The 15,182-nt window shown below is 55.5% G+C and overlaps 1 protein-coding gene across 3 annotated transcripts in view; it reads left to right on the top strand.

Annotated features, from left to right (window-relative positions):
- SMPD4 (sphingomyelin phosphodiesterase 4) overlaps positions 1 to 14,614 on the top strand; it is a 34,277-nt gene extending 19,663 nt beyond the window's left edge. For all 3 annotated transcript variants that reach the window (XM_044658918.1, XM_044658919.1, XM_044658917.1), the window contains 9 exons: positions 6,601 to 6,746; positions 8,525 to 8,615; positions 9,524 to 9,624; positions 9,812 to 9,975; positions 10,204 to 10,409; positions 12,054 to 12,287; positions 12,378 to 12,506; positions 13,227 to 13,355; positions 14,169 to 14,614. In XM_044658918.1, the coding sequence (XP_044514853.1) occupies positions 6,601 to 6,746; positions 8,525 to 8,615; positions 9,524 to 9,624; positions 9,812 to 9,975; positions 10,204 to 10,409; positions 12,054 to 12,287; positions 12,378 to 12,506; positions 13,227 to 13,355; positions 14,169 to 14,495 (1,527 nt within the window). In that variant the 3' untranslated portion in view covers positions 14,496 to 14,614. The remainder of the gene's footprint in view (positions 1 to 6,600; positions 6,747 to 8,524; positions 8,616 to 9,523; positions 9,625 to 9,811; positions 9,976 to 10,203; positions 10,410 to 12,053; positions 12,288 to 12,377; positions 12,507 to 13,226; positions 13,356 to 14,168) is intronic.
- Positions 14,615 to 15,182: the final 568 nt, after the last annotated feature.

The following is a 15,182-nucleotide window of genomic DNA, read 5'->3' on the forward strand; positions in this document are numbered from 1 at the left end:
CATGTCATCCTCAAAGTGTGATAGTTTAGTTTCCTCAATGCCTACTTTAATCCCTTCAATTTCCTTTTCTTCTTTAATTGCTAAAGCTAGCATTTCTATTACAATATTAAATAATAGTGTTGATAATGGGTATTCTTACTTCACACCTGATCTTACTGGGAAGACTTCTAACTTATTTGCATTGCAGATGATACTAGCTTGTGGTTTTAAATAAATACTATTTATTATTTTGAGGAAAGGCCCTTTTATTCCTATACTTTCTAGTGTTTTCAATAAGAATAGGTGTTGCATTTTGACAAAGGCTTTTTCTGCATCTGTTGAGATAATCATGTGATTTCTATTAGTTTGATTATTGATATGGTCAATTATGTGGATGGTTTTCCTAATATAAAACCAGCTTTGTATTCCTGGTATAAATCCCACCTGGTCATAGTGAATAATGCTTGTGATGATTTGCTGTAGTCACTTTGCTAGTATTTTATTTAAGATTTTTGCATCTATTTTCATTAATATGAAAGGGAATTCTTTGTTCTCTTTTCTAAGTTTACCCTTGTAAAAGGGAATTCTTTATTCCCTTTGTCTATTTTGAGTTTACACTTGGCAAAACAATAATTTAGGTATCCCTACTTAGTACCTCATTAGATTATGAAGACAGGATTAACTCTCCTTTGTCCACTTTTGGATTGAACCAACAAAAGCTTGAACTAGATGGAGGAGTTCACAAGTTACTACAATGGGTGACAACTCACATTTGTTAATCTAGATAATTTATATTTTCATAAATATTCATTCATTTCACCTAGATTGCCCTATTTGTTGACATATAGTTGGTAGTTGGGTAAAATATCTCCTAATAAGTGCCTTAATTTCTTTTTCATTAGAGGTGAAAATCCCCCTTTTCATTTTTGATATTGATAATTTGATTCTTTTATTTTTTTAAATGAGATTAACTAATACTTTATTTTATTTGTTTTTTCTTTTCAAAGAACCAACTCCTATTCTTATTTATGAGTTCAATAATTTTTTTACTTTCAATTTTATTAATTTCTCCTTAGGTTATTAGGATTTCCAATTTAGTCTTTATCTGGGAATTTTTAATTTGTTCTTTTTCTAATTTTTTTAGTTGCATGCCCAGTTCATTGATCTCCTCTTTCTCTATTTTGTTGATATGGGCACTCAGGGATAAAAATTTTCCTGAGTAGCTGCTTTGGCTGTATCCCACAAATTTTGATGTGTTGTCTCCTCATTGTTGTCTCTTTAATGAAATCAGTAATTGTTTCTATGGTAATTTGTTCTTTAACCTACCAGTTTTGACATATTAGATTATTTAGTTTCCAATTAATTTCTAATTTGCTTCTCCATGAACCCTTACTAATTATAATTTTTATCACATTATGATCTTAAAAAGATGCATTATTTTTGCTTTTCTGCATTTTGTGATGTTTTGTTTTTGTGCCCTAGTACATGATCAGTCTTTGTATATGTGCCATGTGATTCTGAAAAGAAGATATATTCCTTTTTATCCCTATTCAGTTTCCTCTAGATATCTATTAGCTCTAATTTTTCTAAAGTTTCATTTACTTCCCTTATTTATTTTTTGGTTCAATTTATTTAGATCTGATAGGGAAAAGTTGAGGTCCCCCTAGTATAGTTTTATTATCTATTTCCTCTTTAAGCTCCTTTAGTTTCTCCTTTTAAAATCTTGATGCTATACCATTTGGTATATATATATGTTGAGTACTGATATTTCTTCATTGTCTAGACTGCCTTTTATCAGGATGTAATATTATCTTATCTCTTTTAATCAAATCTATTTTACTTTAGCTTTGTATGAGATCATTATTGCCACTTCTGCCTTCTTTTTCTAACTCTTATCCCAATAAATTCTGTACTAGCCTCTTACTTTACCCTGTGTGTGTCTACCTATCTCAAATATGTTTTTTGTAAACATATGGCAGGATTCTGATTTTTAATCCACTCCCTATGGGTGGGATTCACATTCATAGTTATGATTACAGTCTCCATCTTGATTTCCTCTTTTAATCCTGCCTTTTCTCCTTTTATTCTTTCCCTCCTCACCAGTATTTCCCTTTTAATCAGTCTCCATTTCTCTCATCCTTATTTTACTCCCCTTCCCACCCCCTCCCTTCTTATTCCCCCTCCTACTTTTCTTTAGGATCTTTTAAGCAACTTTTCCCTCCCTTATATTACTCCCCTCCCCATACCCTCCTTCATTATTCCCCTTCTACTTCTCTATAGGATGAGATAAGATTCTATACCCCAATAAATCTGGCTGTTCTTCCCTCTCTAAACTGATTCCACTGAGTAAAGTTTAAGTATCACCTGTCATTACTCTCATCCTCCCCTTTTCATAATCGTATTCTCCCTGCCTGCCATACGCCTCTTTTAATTTACCCCATTTTACTTCTTCCTTTGTGTTTCTCTTAGTATAATACTCTCCCCACCTCCCTCCCTCAGGTTTTTAAAAAAATATCATCCTGAACAATTTTTAATATACCACACCCTCTACCTATGTATATTTATTTTAACCACTATGATAATGATAACAGTTTTTAAGAATTACAGATATCATTTTTCCATATAGGAGTATTTCTGGCTGCTTCTAGCATTTTCTCTTTGGCCTGGGAGCTCTTGGACTTGGCTATAATGTTCCTGGGAATTGTCACTTGGGTGTTTATTGCAGAAGGTGATCTGTGGATTCTTTTTATGTCTATTTCACCCTCTTATTCAAGAATATCAGGGCAGTTTTTTTGGATAATTTCTTGTAACATGATATCTAGGCTTTTTTTTTTTTTTTTAATCATGACTTTCATATAGTCCAATAATTCTTAGATTATCTCACCTGGATCTATTTTCCAGGTCAGTCATTTTTTTCAAGGAGATATTTCATATTTTCTTCAAATTTTTTTCATTTCTTTTGATTTTGTTTTATTGTTGATGTCTCATGAAGTCATTAGCTTCTATTTGCCCAATTCTAATTTTTAAAGAATGATTTTCTTCTATGACCTTTTGGATCTCCTTTTCCATTTGGTCCATTCTGCTTTTTGTGAAACTCTTCATTGGATTTTTTTAACCTCTTTTTCCAGTAGGTCAATTCTGTTTTTTATGAAACTCTTTTTCATCACTGGGTTTTTGTGCATTTTTTTCCACTTGACCAATTTTGCTTTTTAAGCTCTTATTTTCTTTTTTGTATTGCTTTCATTTCTATTTCCATTTCCCATTTCTCATTTGATTTTTGAATTCCTTTTTTAACTCTCCCAGTACTTGAGACCAATTCCCATTTTCCTTTGAAATTTTACACGTGGTAGCTCATTGTGCCCTCCTGAAGCCTCCAATTTTCAATGGTTAGGTGTTTCTTTTGCTCATTTTCCTAGCCTTCTTTTGCCTGTGATCTGGGAGTTCTGAAAACTGCTGATTCTGTCTCCTCTGTTGATGACTTGTAGGACTCTGCACTGTGAGATATTTTGTCCTGGGGCTTCACTGTAGGCTTGAAAGGACCAAGCTGTACAGACTTCGGTACCTCACTGTGGGCTTGTGTCAGCACTTGGGACTTCAAGGGGTGGGTGAGGGGTGTTGGACGTTCTACTGTTGGCTTAGGTGGGATCCCTGGGTCCCAATCTCAGAACCTGGCACAATAGGTGGAGGGTGGTTGTCCAGCATTCCTTCTTGTGCAATTTGACTTTGGGTTTCCCCTTTTCCTGTGAAAATCGATTCTCTACCTCCCTGTTACATTGTTCTCTGAGGGAGAGCCCCCTCACCCTGCCTCCTCGTTGGTTCTATGGCTCTAGTTGTTTTGAGGCTGGTTTGGGAAGATTCTCAGAGCAGTTCCAGCTTTTGCTGCTGCTAAGCTGCCCTTGTGGCTCCACCCCAGGAACAACATTTCAAACCGAAGGACAAAGTCTAGGCAAAGGGGATTAAGTGACTTGTTGAGGTTCACATGCCTAGGAAGCATCTGAGGCCAGATGTAAGCCCAGCTTCTGATTCCAGGCCTGGTGCCTATTTGCTGTGCAAATTTAAGTGAGCCTATTGGGAAGGAGTAGGCTAAGAGCCTTTCAGTGCTGGTTCCAGCCTGGGCTCCTGGGGCAGGCCTGTCCCTACTGACTGTGGCAGCTGGCATTTAGTCGGTACTCGGACTCCTGGTTGGTTCTCTTTTTCGAGGCTCACCACAACCCCGCAAAGTCGCTTTTAGCCCTTTCTTGCAGCTGTGCCTGTGGCCTCAGAACTAGTCAGCAGAGCCCGGATTCTCACTCATATCTTCCTGACTCTAGTTAGAGCTAACAGCCTCTTGCAGTCTTCAGAACCATATGGGAATATTGAGGGGTTCTTCCCATCAGTGAGCCTGCTCATCTTGTGAGCCGTGTTTGTGATGATTCCCCTTGCTTCCCAATCCAGGGCCTCTGTTCTCACCCCTCTGGACAGCCCAAGAAATAGTCATGGGCACAGCCCTGACCTAGCCAGTGGCCTCTGGCCCATCCACTGTAGAACAGGCCGGTGCCTGGGTCCTTGGGGCTGTCTCCCGTCCGTGACTCAGGAACAAGGTACACCCAGCATTTGGTAGTGAGGCTAATCAGGGTAAACTTTAGCCTGCAGAAGAGGTGGGGAGGAGGGTTCTTGAAGGAAGGAGAAGACTACAGGGGACAGCTAACTGGATCAGTGGATTGGGAGCCAGACCTAGAGACGGGAAGTCCTGGGTTCCAACGTGACCTCAGAGACTTCCTAGCTGAGTGATCCTAGGTGAGTCATTTCACCCCCATGGCCTAGCCCTTGCTGCTCTTCTGCCATGGAACCAATACACAGTGTTGATTCTGAAACAGAAGGTGAGGACTTTTTATTTAAAAAAAAAGAAAAAAGGAAGAACATGTAAGCTGAAGGCGACAGGAGAAGAGGGACAGGCAAGACAGTACATGATATTTTCTAAAACTCCTTGGTGTTGGCCTCGGGGCCCTGGCGCATCCCAGACTTTGGTCACTGACCCTGCTTGTGAAGGCCCAGGCCTGGAGAAGGAGATGGGGCCAACCTCCTGGCCGAAGCGTATTCCCCCACCCCGAGGCCTCCTGCAGCCTCTTCTTAGAAATCACCCCCTCCAGTGGCAGCCTCTTCCACTGCTCGACAGCTCTGATGTCAGGAAGACTTTCCTTAGCAGGGGATGTGGGCTGTGCTCGAGGCTCCCCCCTGGGCACGTCTCCGTAGAGCAGCCCCAAGGACCCCCACTTCTCTCGCCTCTGCTGTTTCCTCCCGTCCTAAAGATCAGGCGCTGCGTGGCCCTGAGGCCCGTCACACTACCTGGCCGGTAGCAGGTATTTGGTCAGTCCATACCGAATCGAGAACCAGTCGCGGGCAGCACCTGCCGCAGTCAGATAAAACATCTGCCCTGACTCTGTTCCTGCCGCCATAGATCCGTGTCCAGGAGAGGCGCAGCTCACGGGCCCAGAGGCCCACAGTCTGCTTGGCTGAGCAGCGCTGGCTCTCCATGGAGGGAGGAAGGAATTGGGAAGTGGGTTTTGAGTCTGGCCTTTAAACATGGGAAGGAATCGTCTGGTTGAAGAGGAGGGAGGACGGCCACACCAGATGTGGGAAAAGCAGCAAATGCCCAGGACGACCCCCTGGTCGAACCATTGTCCACTCGAGCTGGGACATGGGAGTCCATGGAAGGGAATCCAGTGACTCGGGAAGAGCATCAGAGAAGGGCCTTGAAGGCCAAGTGGATTGCTTTCAAATGGCGTGTGCGGGCTCAGTCCTGAGAACTGCTAGGAGCACAGGCAAGCCATCTCCTTGGGATGGTGCGTGTTCACAGGGCCCCACGGCACAGAGCGATGGGCACCTGTAGCCCTGGGGCTGGCAGGGCACAGCTGGAGGAGGAGGGAACCAAGGCCCAAGCACGTGGTCATCCGCATAGGAGCGGAGGGGGCTCCCCTTTCTGAAGCCACTCTTTGGAGGACAAAGTGCAGCCTTTCAGTTGAGGCCCTTCGGAGGAGCTGGGCTCATCTGCTTCTGGCTCCATGATTGGCATCTCCTGGTGGTGTCCTCTGCCAAGGCTGAGGCTCCACGTAGGACTCCAGAGCGATGACTTAAACTCTAATTAGAGTAAAGGAGCCCATCTTGGGCTGTGAGCTGCTCCCACCCTTTCTGGCAGAGGGACGTGCCCTCCCCATGCCAGCCTGGAAGCCTGGAGGACCTTCTGAAGCCCACTCCGGGGAAGGTTCTCTGAGGTCCGTCCCTGAGTGTTTCCCAGCATGGTGCTGCCTTCCGGGCTCCGGGACTGATGGGGGTGTGGGGTCAGACACGGGGAGGGCCGGGGGCCTGGGGGTCACCTCATGCTGGCGAAGTGATGGGCCAGAGTGCGGGTGCCCAGGAGTCTCCACGGGCACCCCAGCAAGCTTGCGCAGGTGCCGCTGAGCGTTGGGGGGCCAGGAGCTCTGGCCAGGTGCTGTTTCTCCCATCTGCAAAGTAGCCCCTGTGGAGAGGAGAGGAGGGGAAGGGAGGGGAGGAGGGGAGGGGAGGAGCGGGAGCGAGCGATGGGCCCTCGGTGTGCAGCGGGGCCTCTCAGCGCTCTCTGTGTCTCCGCTTTCCCCCGTGCAGGAATCATTTAAGCCCACAGAGGAGCACGTGCTGGTGGTGAGGCTGCTCCTGAAACACCTGCATGCCTTCTCCAACAGCCTGAAGCCAGAGCAGCTGTCCCCGTCCACACACTCGCACACCGCCAGCCCGCTGGAGGAGTTCAAACGGTGAGTGCGGCCTGGCCCTCGCCTTCCTTTCAGGGGAGAGCATTCATGGCCTCATCCCACAGGGCGCCCCGTGGGGCCGGCCCCTTCTTTCCCCCGGCTCTCTTCAGGACTGCTTGGGGTAGCCGCCCTTTGTCCAGCTGCAGGCCGGGCTCACACCCTCAGGACACCAGCAGTCATTAGGAGAGGAGGGAGACGCCAGCAGGCTACCCTCCACTGTTTCCTGAGTGGCTCTGCGACCTGGGGCAAGCCATCACTGCATCCCTGGCTGCCTCCATTTCCTTGTCTGTAAGAGGCGTAATTGTGGCCAGTGTGCTCCCCCTTGTGGAGCCCCCCCTTGTAGAGCTCCCCCTTGTGGAGCCCCATGTAGACACCCCTGTCGTCCTTAGAGGAAGAAGGGCTCAGGACAAAGCTGGGAGATGTCGCAGTGCCGGAGCAACCCTCGAGGTTCAGGGGGATCAGTAGAGGGATCAGTCGTCCCCCTCTGCCTGGCGAGGATGTGTTGTGCTGCCTCTGGGCCTCAGGGGATCTCGGAGGGCGGCTGCCCCCTCCAGGGCACCAGAGCAGAGGGCTTCAGGGAGTCCTGGCCCTCAGCTCCGAGCAGCGAAAGACTCCCCCTGGGCTGAGCAGAGGGCCAAGCCCTGGTTTTCCCTCTTTCCTGAGCTGCCCCAAAGTGACGAATAAGTGCCTGGTGCCCGTTGGCCTTACTGCCCTCTGCTGGCAGACTTCCCGAAGGTACCTTCTCGTCTCCCTGCACCTCTGCCTCACCACCATTCGTTCCAAAACCCGTGGTTCTGTGGAACAGAGGTAGCCTCGGCCCGCCCTCCCTAACATCATTATTGGCTCCCCGTGGCCTCTCCCATAAGACGAATTCTTCTGCCTGGTGTTGCCAGCTGGGCCTGGGCCTGGGCCCGGCAGCCCTGGGGAACCGAGCTGCCCCCCATTCTGGCGGCCTCCCTTAGAGGCTCAGCTCGAGGGCTGCCCGCTCCGTGATCTTCCCTTCCTCCTCTGTTTCCCAGGCACGTCGGCTGCCCAACAGGGCTGCAGGGGCTGCAGGTTTAGTCCCGCTGTCTGTACTCTGCCCCTGCGCCCCAAAACCTGCACAGTGATGGGGCGCTGGGGGATACCGTGCAGCCCTCACCTGCAGTCTCGTTCCGTTCCGTCCTGAGCTCGTTTAGCCCGAGAGAAGCTCCTTTTGCCGTGCTCTTTCCCCATGTCGCAGGAGGAACAGGGAGGCCGGAGGGTGGGGAATGCACGCCTGCTCTGTGCCCGGCCCGGGGCAGAGACTTCACAAAGCTGGTCCTCACAGAAACCCTGGGAGGCAGAGGCAGCGATGGGGCCCATTTTATAGAGGAGGAAACGGAGGCAGGAAGTGACATGCTCTGGGCCACACAGCTAGGAGCGTCTGAGGCTGGATTTGAATTTTAGGCCCGTCTGACCCAGGAGGGAGCCCCTTCATTGGGAAAGGCTGGGTGTTCCCTGCCCTGCAGTGCTGTGGCAGGGGTGGCCCATCTTGCCCTCGGCATGGCCGTTGTGGCAGCGCAGTGGTAGACCTGGTAGCTCACAAGGACAGCCTTACCTGAGCCAAGCACTCTACAGCTGGGCACCGTCATCGTCCCATTTTACAGCTCAGGAACCCGAGGCAGATAGGTTCGGCGCCGTGCCCGGGTCCCCTAGCTCGGCCCATCCGAGCCTCAGAGCCCCCTCCCTGGGAATGCGGGACTCTGTGCTCATCAGAGGTAGTGACTTCCACGTTGACTCTGTTGTCCCTTTCACTGCAGAGTGGTCATCCCTCGCTTTGTCCAGCAGAAGCTTTACATCTTCCTGCAGCACTGCTTTGGCCACTGGCCCCTGGACGCTTCTTTCCGAGCAGTACGTATAGGCCAGACTCTGCCTTCTCTAAGGACTGACCTAGAACCCAGGCTCCGTAGAACCCCCACAGCTCCCAGACATCTGGGGCCAGAGAAGCCAAGGTGAAACGGGGGGCCCTGGTCACCCTCAGGAGAAGGGCCTCTTGTGTTGATCCTGGGTACCCGAGAGCAGCCTCCCAAATGGGGAATGGGTTGCACAGATGGGCTCTATCAAGAAGAGGTAGCTTGGCGGGGGTTCAGGCCGTGGAGAGCCATCAGGAACCCCAAGATGGGGTATATCCAGCCCCAGAAGCCCCCAAATGAAGGGACAGCCACCCTCACCGAGTCAGGAGAGCTTAGACGAGCATGCTGGCATCGTTGATGTGAGTCGACTCTTACTGCCCAGTGCCAGCCCGGTGCTGATTCCTGGAGGCGCTGACAGAAGTGGGGGGCTGTTAGGCTCCCATTGACCATGAGGTTCTGCGGGCCCTTCTGGCTCTGAGGCCACAGTGGGGCAGTGCCAGGAAGCACCCGGCCCCAAGGGCTGGCCTAGCTTCAGGACAGAGATGGAGCTGTGGGCTGAGGGGGGCCTCCTCTCCAGCCTGCCGGCGTCCGTCCTCCCATCAGGAGCCTGAGATCCAGTGACACAGCTTGGGGGCTCAGGCACAGGCCCAAAGCCAGGCTTTCCAGACTTTTAACCCCAGAACTTTCCGTCATCTCAGCCTTTCCCTCCCAGCAGAGAGATGGAGCCTGGGGGGGCCCCAGGAAGGAATTACTGTCTTCGTTGGCCTCAGAGGCCAGTGAGGACAGCTTCTATCTGGACCAGAACCCGGCTTATCTGGGGTGGGCCTGATAGGAGCCCCTTCCTCGGGGGACAGTGTCGGGGCTGCGGAGGGGCAGCTCGTGCCAAACGTGCGTCTTCTCTCCCAGGTCCTGGAGATGTGGCTGAGCTACTTACAGCCCTGGAGGTACGCGCCCGAGAAGCCCTTCCTGGCCACGGACCCTCAGTCTCGGAGCATTCCCGACAAGTGGTGCGTGCCCGGGCCCTGCCCTCTCCCTGCGCTCCCTTCCGCCCTCTTCTCTTTCCCCGCCGAGGCTGGCCCCGAGCGGAGCAGCGTCGTTCTGAGGCTGGAGGCAGGTGGTCGGGGTGGCCCCACACCTGCTTCTGGGCTGGGGCAGAGGAAGGCCCGGGCTCAGGCGTGCGCGGTTGTGTTTCAGGGCGCCCTTCGTGCAGGAGAACCTGCTGCTCTACACCCGCCTCTTCATAGGCTTTCTCAACCGTGCCCTGCGCACGGACCTGGTGAGCCCCAAGAACGCGCTCATGGTGTTCCGCGTCGCCAAAGTCTTCGCCCAGCCCAACCTGGCAGAGATGATTCAGAAAGGTGAGCCCCCTCCCCCCGGGGCCGGGAACTGGGGGTGAGAAAACCGAGGCTGCCTCGGCACGTGTGCGGAGACGCTGCGCCACGCCCGGAGCTGCCCCCCTGCCTTTCTCTAGAGGGGAGCTTCTCTGTCCTTGGGCCCCCCCAGCCTGGAGCTGGACATGGGCCGGCCGGGGGTGGGGGGGGACACGTCCCGGGGCCGGGTCGGACCTCTGATCCCCTCCCCCGTAGGAGAGCAGCTGTTCCTGGAGCCGGAGTTGGTCATGCCACACCGCCAGCATCGCGTCTTCGTGACGCCACCCTTCTCGGGGAACCTCCTGTCCTCGTGGCCCCCCACCATCACAGACGCGTCCTTCAAGGTGAAGAGCCACGTGTACAGCCTGGAGGGCCAGGATGGCCAGTACAAGCAGATGTTTGGCCCCGAGGTCCGAGCCTTGGTGAGTCCGGCCCTCCCCTTTTGTCAGCCTCAGTCTTGCCAGCCGTGCGGTGGGATGGGCCGGACAGGACCGGAGGGTCTCCGGCTTTGGTTCCAAGCCTGAATAGCTCCAGCACGTTTCGAGGATTCTCTCGGCGCTTGGCCCCAGAACGCTGATGGCCAGGGCCGTCCCTCCCTGGGGATCCGAGCCAGACTCCGAGGCCCGCACGGGCCCCCAGGAGGGGCCGCCTGGCACCCCAAGAGGAACTGCTGCCCGAGGCATGAGGGAAAGCGTGGCGCACCCTGACGGAGAGGCCCGCGTGTCCCCCAAAGCCAGCGTCTCTCCGTCATCCCCCTTCCAAGCAGTTGTGCCCGGCCAAGGCCCCACCTGCCAGTGTGCCTGGCTGGCACCGGAGCCGGGTCAGGGAAGACACGGAGTGGCCGGGTGCTCTTTGTTCCTTCTCTCCGGCCCCGAGCAGGGCCCCATCAGGCCACAGAGTGTGACCCAGGAGTCCCGACTGCTCCTCGGGCTCTTCTTGAGGTGCCCATCCTGGTCCTTCCCTTCAGGCCCTTCCTCCTTCCTTCTCTGCGCCTCTTTGTGGCTCCCTTTGTCCACCACAGGGCCTGGCACACAGTGGGTGCTTTATCTGCAGGTCAGCCTGCTCTTACCCCTCCGTCTGCTCTCCCGGTCTGTCCGTCCACAACTGGGCACTCCCGTTGGTCTGCTGGGCTCATTGGACCAATGTGCGAGGACCAAATCCACAAAGGAGGGGCCGTCCCAGGCAGCTGCCCAAAGGGAGCGCAGGGGCCGTAAGACTCGATTCAGCATCAAATGCTTCAAGAACCCCGTTTTTGAGCTGTGGCCCTTGGGCCTGGCCCTCGTAGGGGAGGACTTCCTGGTGCCCACGCAGGGTTCCAGGGGCAGCTGGGTGGCTCAGGGCGGAGAGCCAGGCCTGGAGCTAGGAGTCCTGGGTTCTAGTCTGACCTCAGAGACTTCCTGGCTGCGTGACCCAGGCAAATCACTTGACCCCCATTGCAGCCCCGACTGCACTTCTACCCTGGAAGCCGTCCTCAGTGCTGGGGCACCCCGCGTTCAAAGTGGGCATCGCGGGGGAGATCGCGGGGTCCTGTGTTGAAACGACACCAGGAAAGGTTGGCTTCTTTTTCCAGCCATGGCAGGGGCTCGCAGTGAGGGGGATGCCAGGCCAGGGGAGGTGCCTGTTGTGTGAGGGGACACGGACTGGGAAGGGCCGGGCCATCACTACGTGCCTTTGGGGAGGCAGAGACACCGAAGGTGCCGTGGAAGACAGGCTAACAGAGAAGGCAGACTTGGGCACGGGGGCTCGTGGCTGCCCCGGATGGTCCCTCCTTTGTGGATTTGGTCCTCGCTCATTCATCCAGTGACCCCCGTGGACCAATGGGAGTGCCAGGCGTGGACAGAGATCTACACGGGACAGCAGGCCGGGAGCGTGGGATAAGAGCAGGCTGACCCACAGGCTGCCGGGGGGGGGGTAGATGTGCCCAAGGCCTCCCCCCCGGCCCTGGAGCAGAGGGACAAGGGGCAGGCCGTGTCCTGAGGGCGCACACATGTGGGAGGAAAGCAATCAGAGAAGGCTTCCCGAGGAGGCACGTTGGGTCACCTGTCCCGTCTCCTCCTGCATGTTAGGTCCTGAGACTAGCCCAGATGATTGCGCAGGCCAAGCAGACGGCAAACTCGCTCTCCGACTACTCGAACGAGATGTCGGCCAACCGGTCCTTCCTCTCCTGGCTGGGCTTCCGACACGTCGATGCGAATGGTACCTTCAGCGTCAACGACCTCGACGAACTGGGCCAGGACAGCATCAAGAAGACCGACGAGTACCTGGAGAAGGCCCTGGAGTACTTGGGCCAGATATTCCGGGTACGAATGAAGGGGGCCGGGGAGGAGCAGGGGGCCTCCCAGGGTCGGCCTGGGGGACGCCGTCCTGATGGTCTGCCCGTCCGCCAACAGCTCAGCGAGGCCCAGCTGACTCAGGTCATGGTGAATGTGGGCGCCGCTCCGGACGAGAACGGGAAGAAGCTCCCCGACTGCATCATGAGCGACGAAGGGCTCGTTCTCACCCCGCTGGGCCGCTACCAGGTCAGCTCTGGGCCGGCTCTCGGCCTTCTTAGACTCGGACGGACAGAGGGCCCTTTAGAGCCATTTTGTAGTCGAGGACCCCAGGTTGGGTGGCCCCTGCACCCCCGTGCTCTGCAGCAGAGCTCATCTGAATGGAGGTGTCCGGGGTGACGTCTGACCGAGCACCGGTCACCCGGCCTGCGGCCGAGGACCTCCTCCCCTCCCACATCAGCCCACATTCCTGCGCCCTCCTCCCTGCTGCATCCACGAAACAGACGCTGTTGGCCTGTGGGGTCATTCGGGGGTGGAGGGTCTGGTCAGCAGCCCGACCCTTGTGTGTCCAGTGGCTCAAGGGCTTCTTGAGGGCTTGGGAAAGAGCAGAGCTCCCCGGGATGGCCAGGCCTCTCATCCCCATGTAGCCCCTGGGGCGCTGGTGTAGCCCAGCCACTCGGGGACCCACTTCAGCCTGCTTCTTGCCCGAGCGGGCGCAGGCAGGAAGAGAGAATTCCAGACAGGAGCCGTGAGCCTTGGCCTCCAGGCCTAGCCCAGGGGTCTCCGGGCTTCTTAGAAATGTGCGGCCCCTTCTGTGGCCTCTTCCTGCGGCCATAATCCTCAGGGGCCCTTGTGGCCGAGAGCAGAGCCCGCTCAGCCTGGGGAAGGAGGTGCGTGTGCTGTGGGTTAGTCAGAAGGGGGGTCCGGGGGCCCCAGGGCTGATGCTGGCGCTCCCTCCCCGGCTTCTAGATCATCAACGGCCTGCGCAAGTTTGAAATCGAGTACCAGGGGGACCTGGAACTGCAGCCCATCCGCAGCTACGAGGCGGCCCCTCTGGTGCGACTGCTCTTCCGGGCAGCCTCTGCCCTGAATCAGCGGGTGAGTGGACACCAAGGCCCCGGCCGGGGGGAGGCAGGGGCGCGTCCTGGTCTGCCTGTCCCTCGGGCCCTGGCTCAGGCCCTCTTCATTCCCGTTGGCAGTCACTCCCCAGCTCTCGCCCTTTCTGGGTGCTATAGAGGATCAGGCTGGACCTTTGCAGGGTGAGATTACTGTTAGGGTGAGTCAGGAACTGTGACGTGGCTCCCCTTGGGGGCACGGGAGGCCGTCGGGCTCTCCGAGGTCTCTCTCGGTGAGGATGCTCGCCATGCCGGCCTTTGTCTGGCCGATCCCTCGGGCTGCCTGGCTTCCCGTTTGCTGCCAGAGTGTCCGAGTGGGTGTCTCCCCCCCCGGGGCTCACGACTGCTCTGGACACAGGCCGGATCAGTGGCCCATTCTTGTCCACACTTCGGGCCTCCTCCCCGGCTGCCCGGCCAGCCTGTCCCTGGTCACCGGGCCGCTCTCTGCCCGCCAATCTCTCTTCCACGCTCCACGTCCTTGGTGGGTTTGCTCCCAGCCCTTGGAGCTCTGTCTCCGCCGGGATCAGCTACATGCAGTCGTCCCTGCTGATGGCCCTTCGATTCCGCGGAGATGAGGCGGTCCCTGGCCTCGGGCGCTGCCCCGGGGGCTGGAGCTGGGGCAGGAAGGAAGGAGGCAGCCGTGCCCGGTAGGAGCAGCCCCCCTGCTGGCTCACGCAGGTCCTTTGTGGGGTTCCCCTCGGAGACGCCTCGGGGCAGGAGGGGCAGCTCGGCCCCAGGCACCGGCGGCTGTGAGCTGGGCCCGGGAGCCCTGCTGAGCAAGCCTGTTCTGGTTCAGTTCGCAGGCCAGATGGCGGCGTTGTGCTCACGGGAGGACTTCCTGGGGGCCTTCTGCCGCTACCACCTGATGGACTTGGCCCAGGCCCAGAGGACCAGGCTGAGCCCTGTGGCGCCACACCGGGCCGGCCGCCCCTACGGCCCGCGGATCAGCCTGCGCTTCCTGGGCAGCTACCGGACGCTGGTCTCCCTGCTGACCATCTTCTTCGTGGCGTCCCTGTTCTGCATCGGGCCGCTGTCCTGCTCCGTCCTCATCCTCGTGGCCTACCTGCTCTACGCCATCATGATGACCGCCGTCACCCAGAACATCAAGCCCCACCAGCCCTGAGCTGGCCGGCTGCAGTGACGGGCCCCGGCTGATGTCACCACGCTTTTTGTAACGTATTTTTTTAGTAATACAGCCGTGCACATTGGACAAGCCACTGGTGTGTGGGCAGCTGCAAGCCGGACGCACGGCCTGTCCGCACTGTGTGGACCAACGGGTGCCCTCTGGGACTGGGGCCAGGCGGAGGGGGCACGGGGAGGCCCGTTGGTGGCGTGGGGGCCGCTTCACTGGGTTTGGGGTCCCTGGTTTGCGGACATCCCACAGGGCTGGGGCGGGGGGTACGAGGCCGGAGAACGAGAGCTGCTGCTTCTGGATGGCCGCCGGGCAGCGGCCTTGCTGGGCTTCCCAGGCAGTCACTCTCGAGCTGTGTGGAGCGCTGGGGATGCCGAGACAAGGGCTTTGTCCTCCCCAGATTTTATCCCCGCACCTGCCCCTTCGGGGGCTCGGCTGAACCCCACAGCGAGGTCTCCTCATGGATTCAGCTCCTGTGCGTTTGGGATGCTGGGGATGGAGGCCCGGGAGGAGGTCAGACCATAAGGACAGCAGCAGGAGGGGGAGAGGAGACGTTCCCAGCCCCAAGTCTATGCGGGCTGCCCGGTCCCTGGGCCGGAAGAGAGCGGGGATGTCCTGAGGACCCTTCTCCACCCTTTACCTTGATCCTCGGGCCCTGCTCAGAGGGGGCCGCAGGAC

This window comes from Gracilinanus agilis, chromosome 1, assembly GCF_016433145.1.
Source record: "Gracilinanus agilis isolate LMUSP501 chromosome 1, AgileGrace, whole genome shotgun sequence".
In the NCBI taxonomy this organism is placed as follows: Eukaryota; Metazoa; Chordata; class Mammalia; order Didelphimorphia; family Didelphidae; genus Gracilinanus; species Gracilinanus agilis.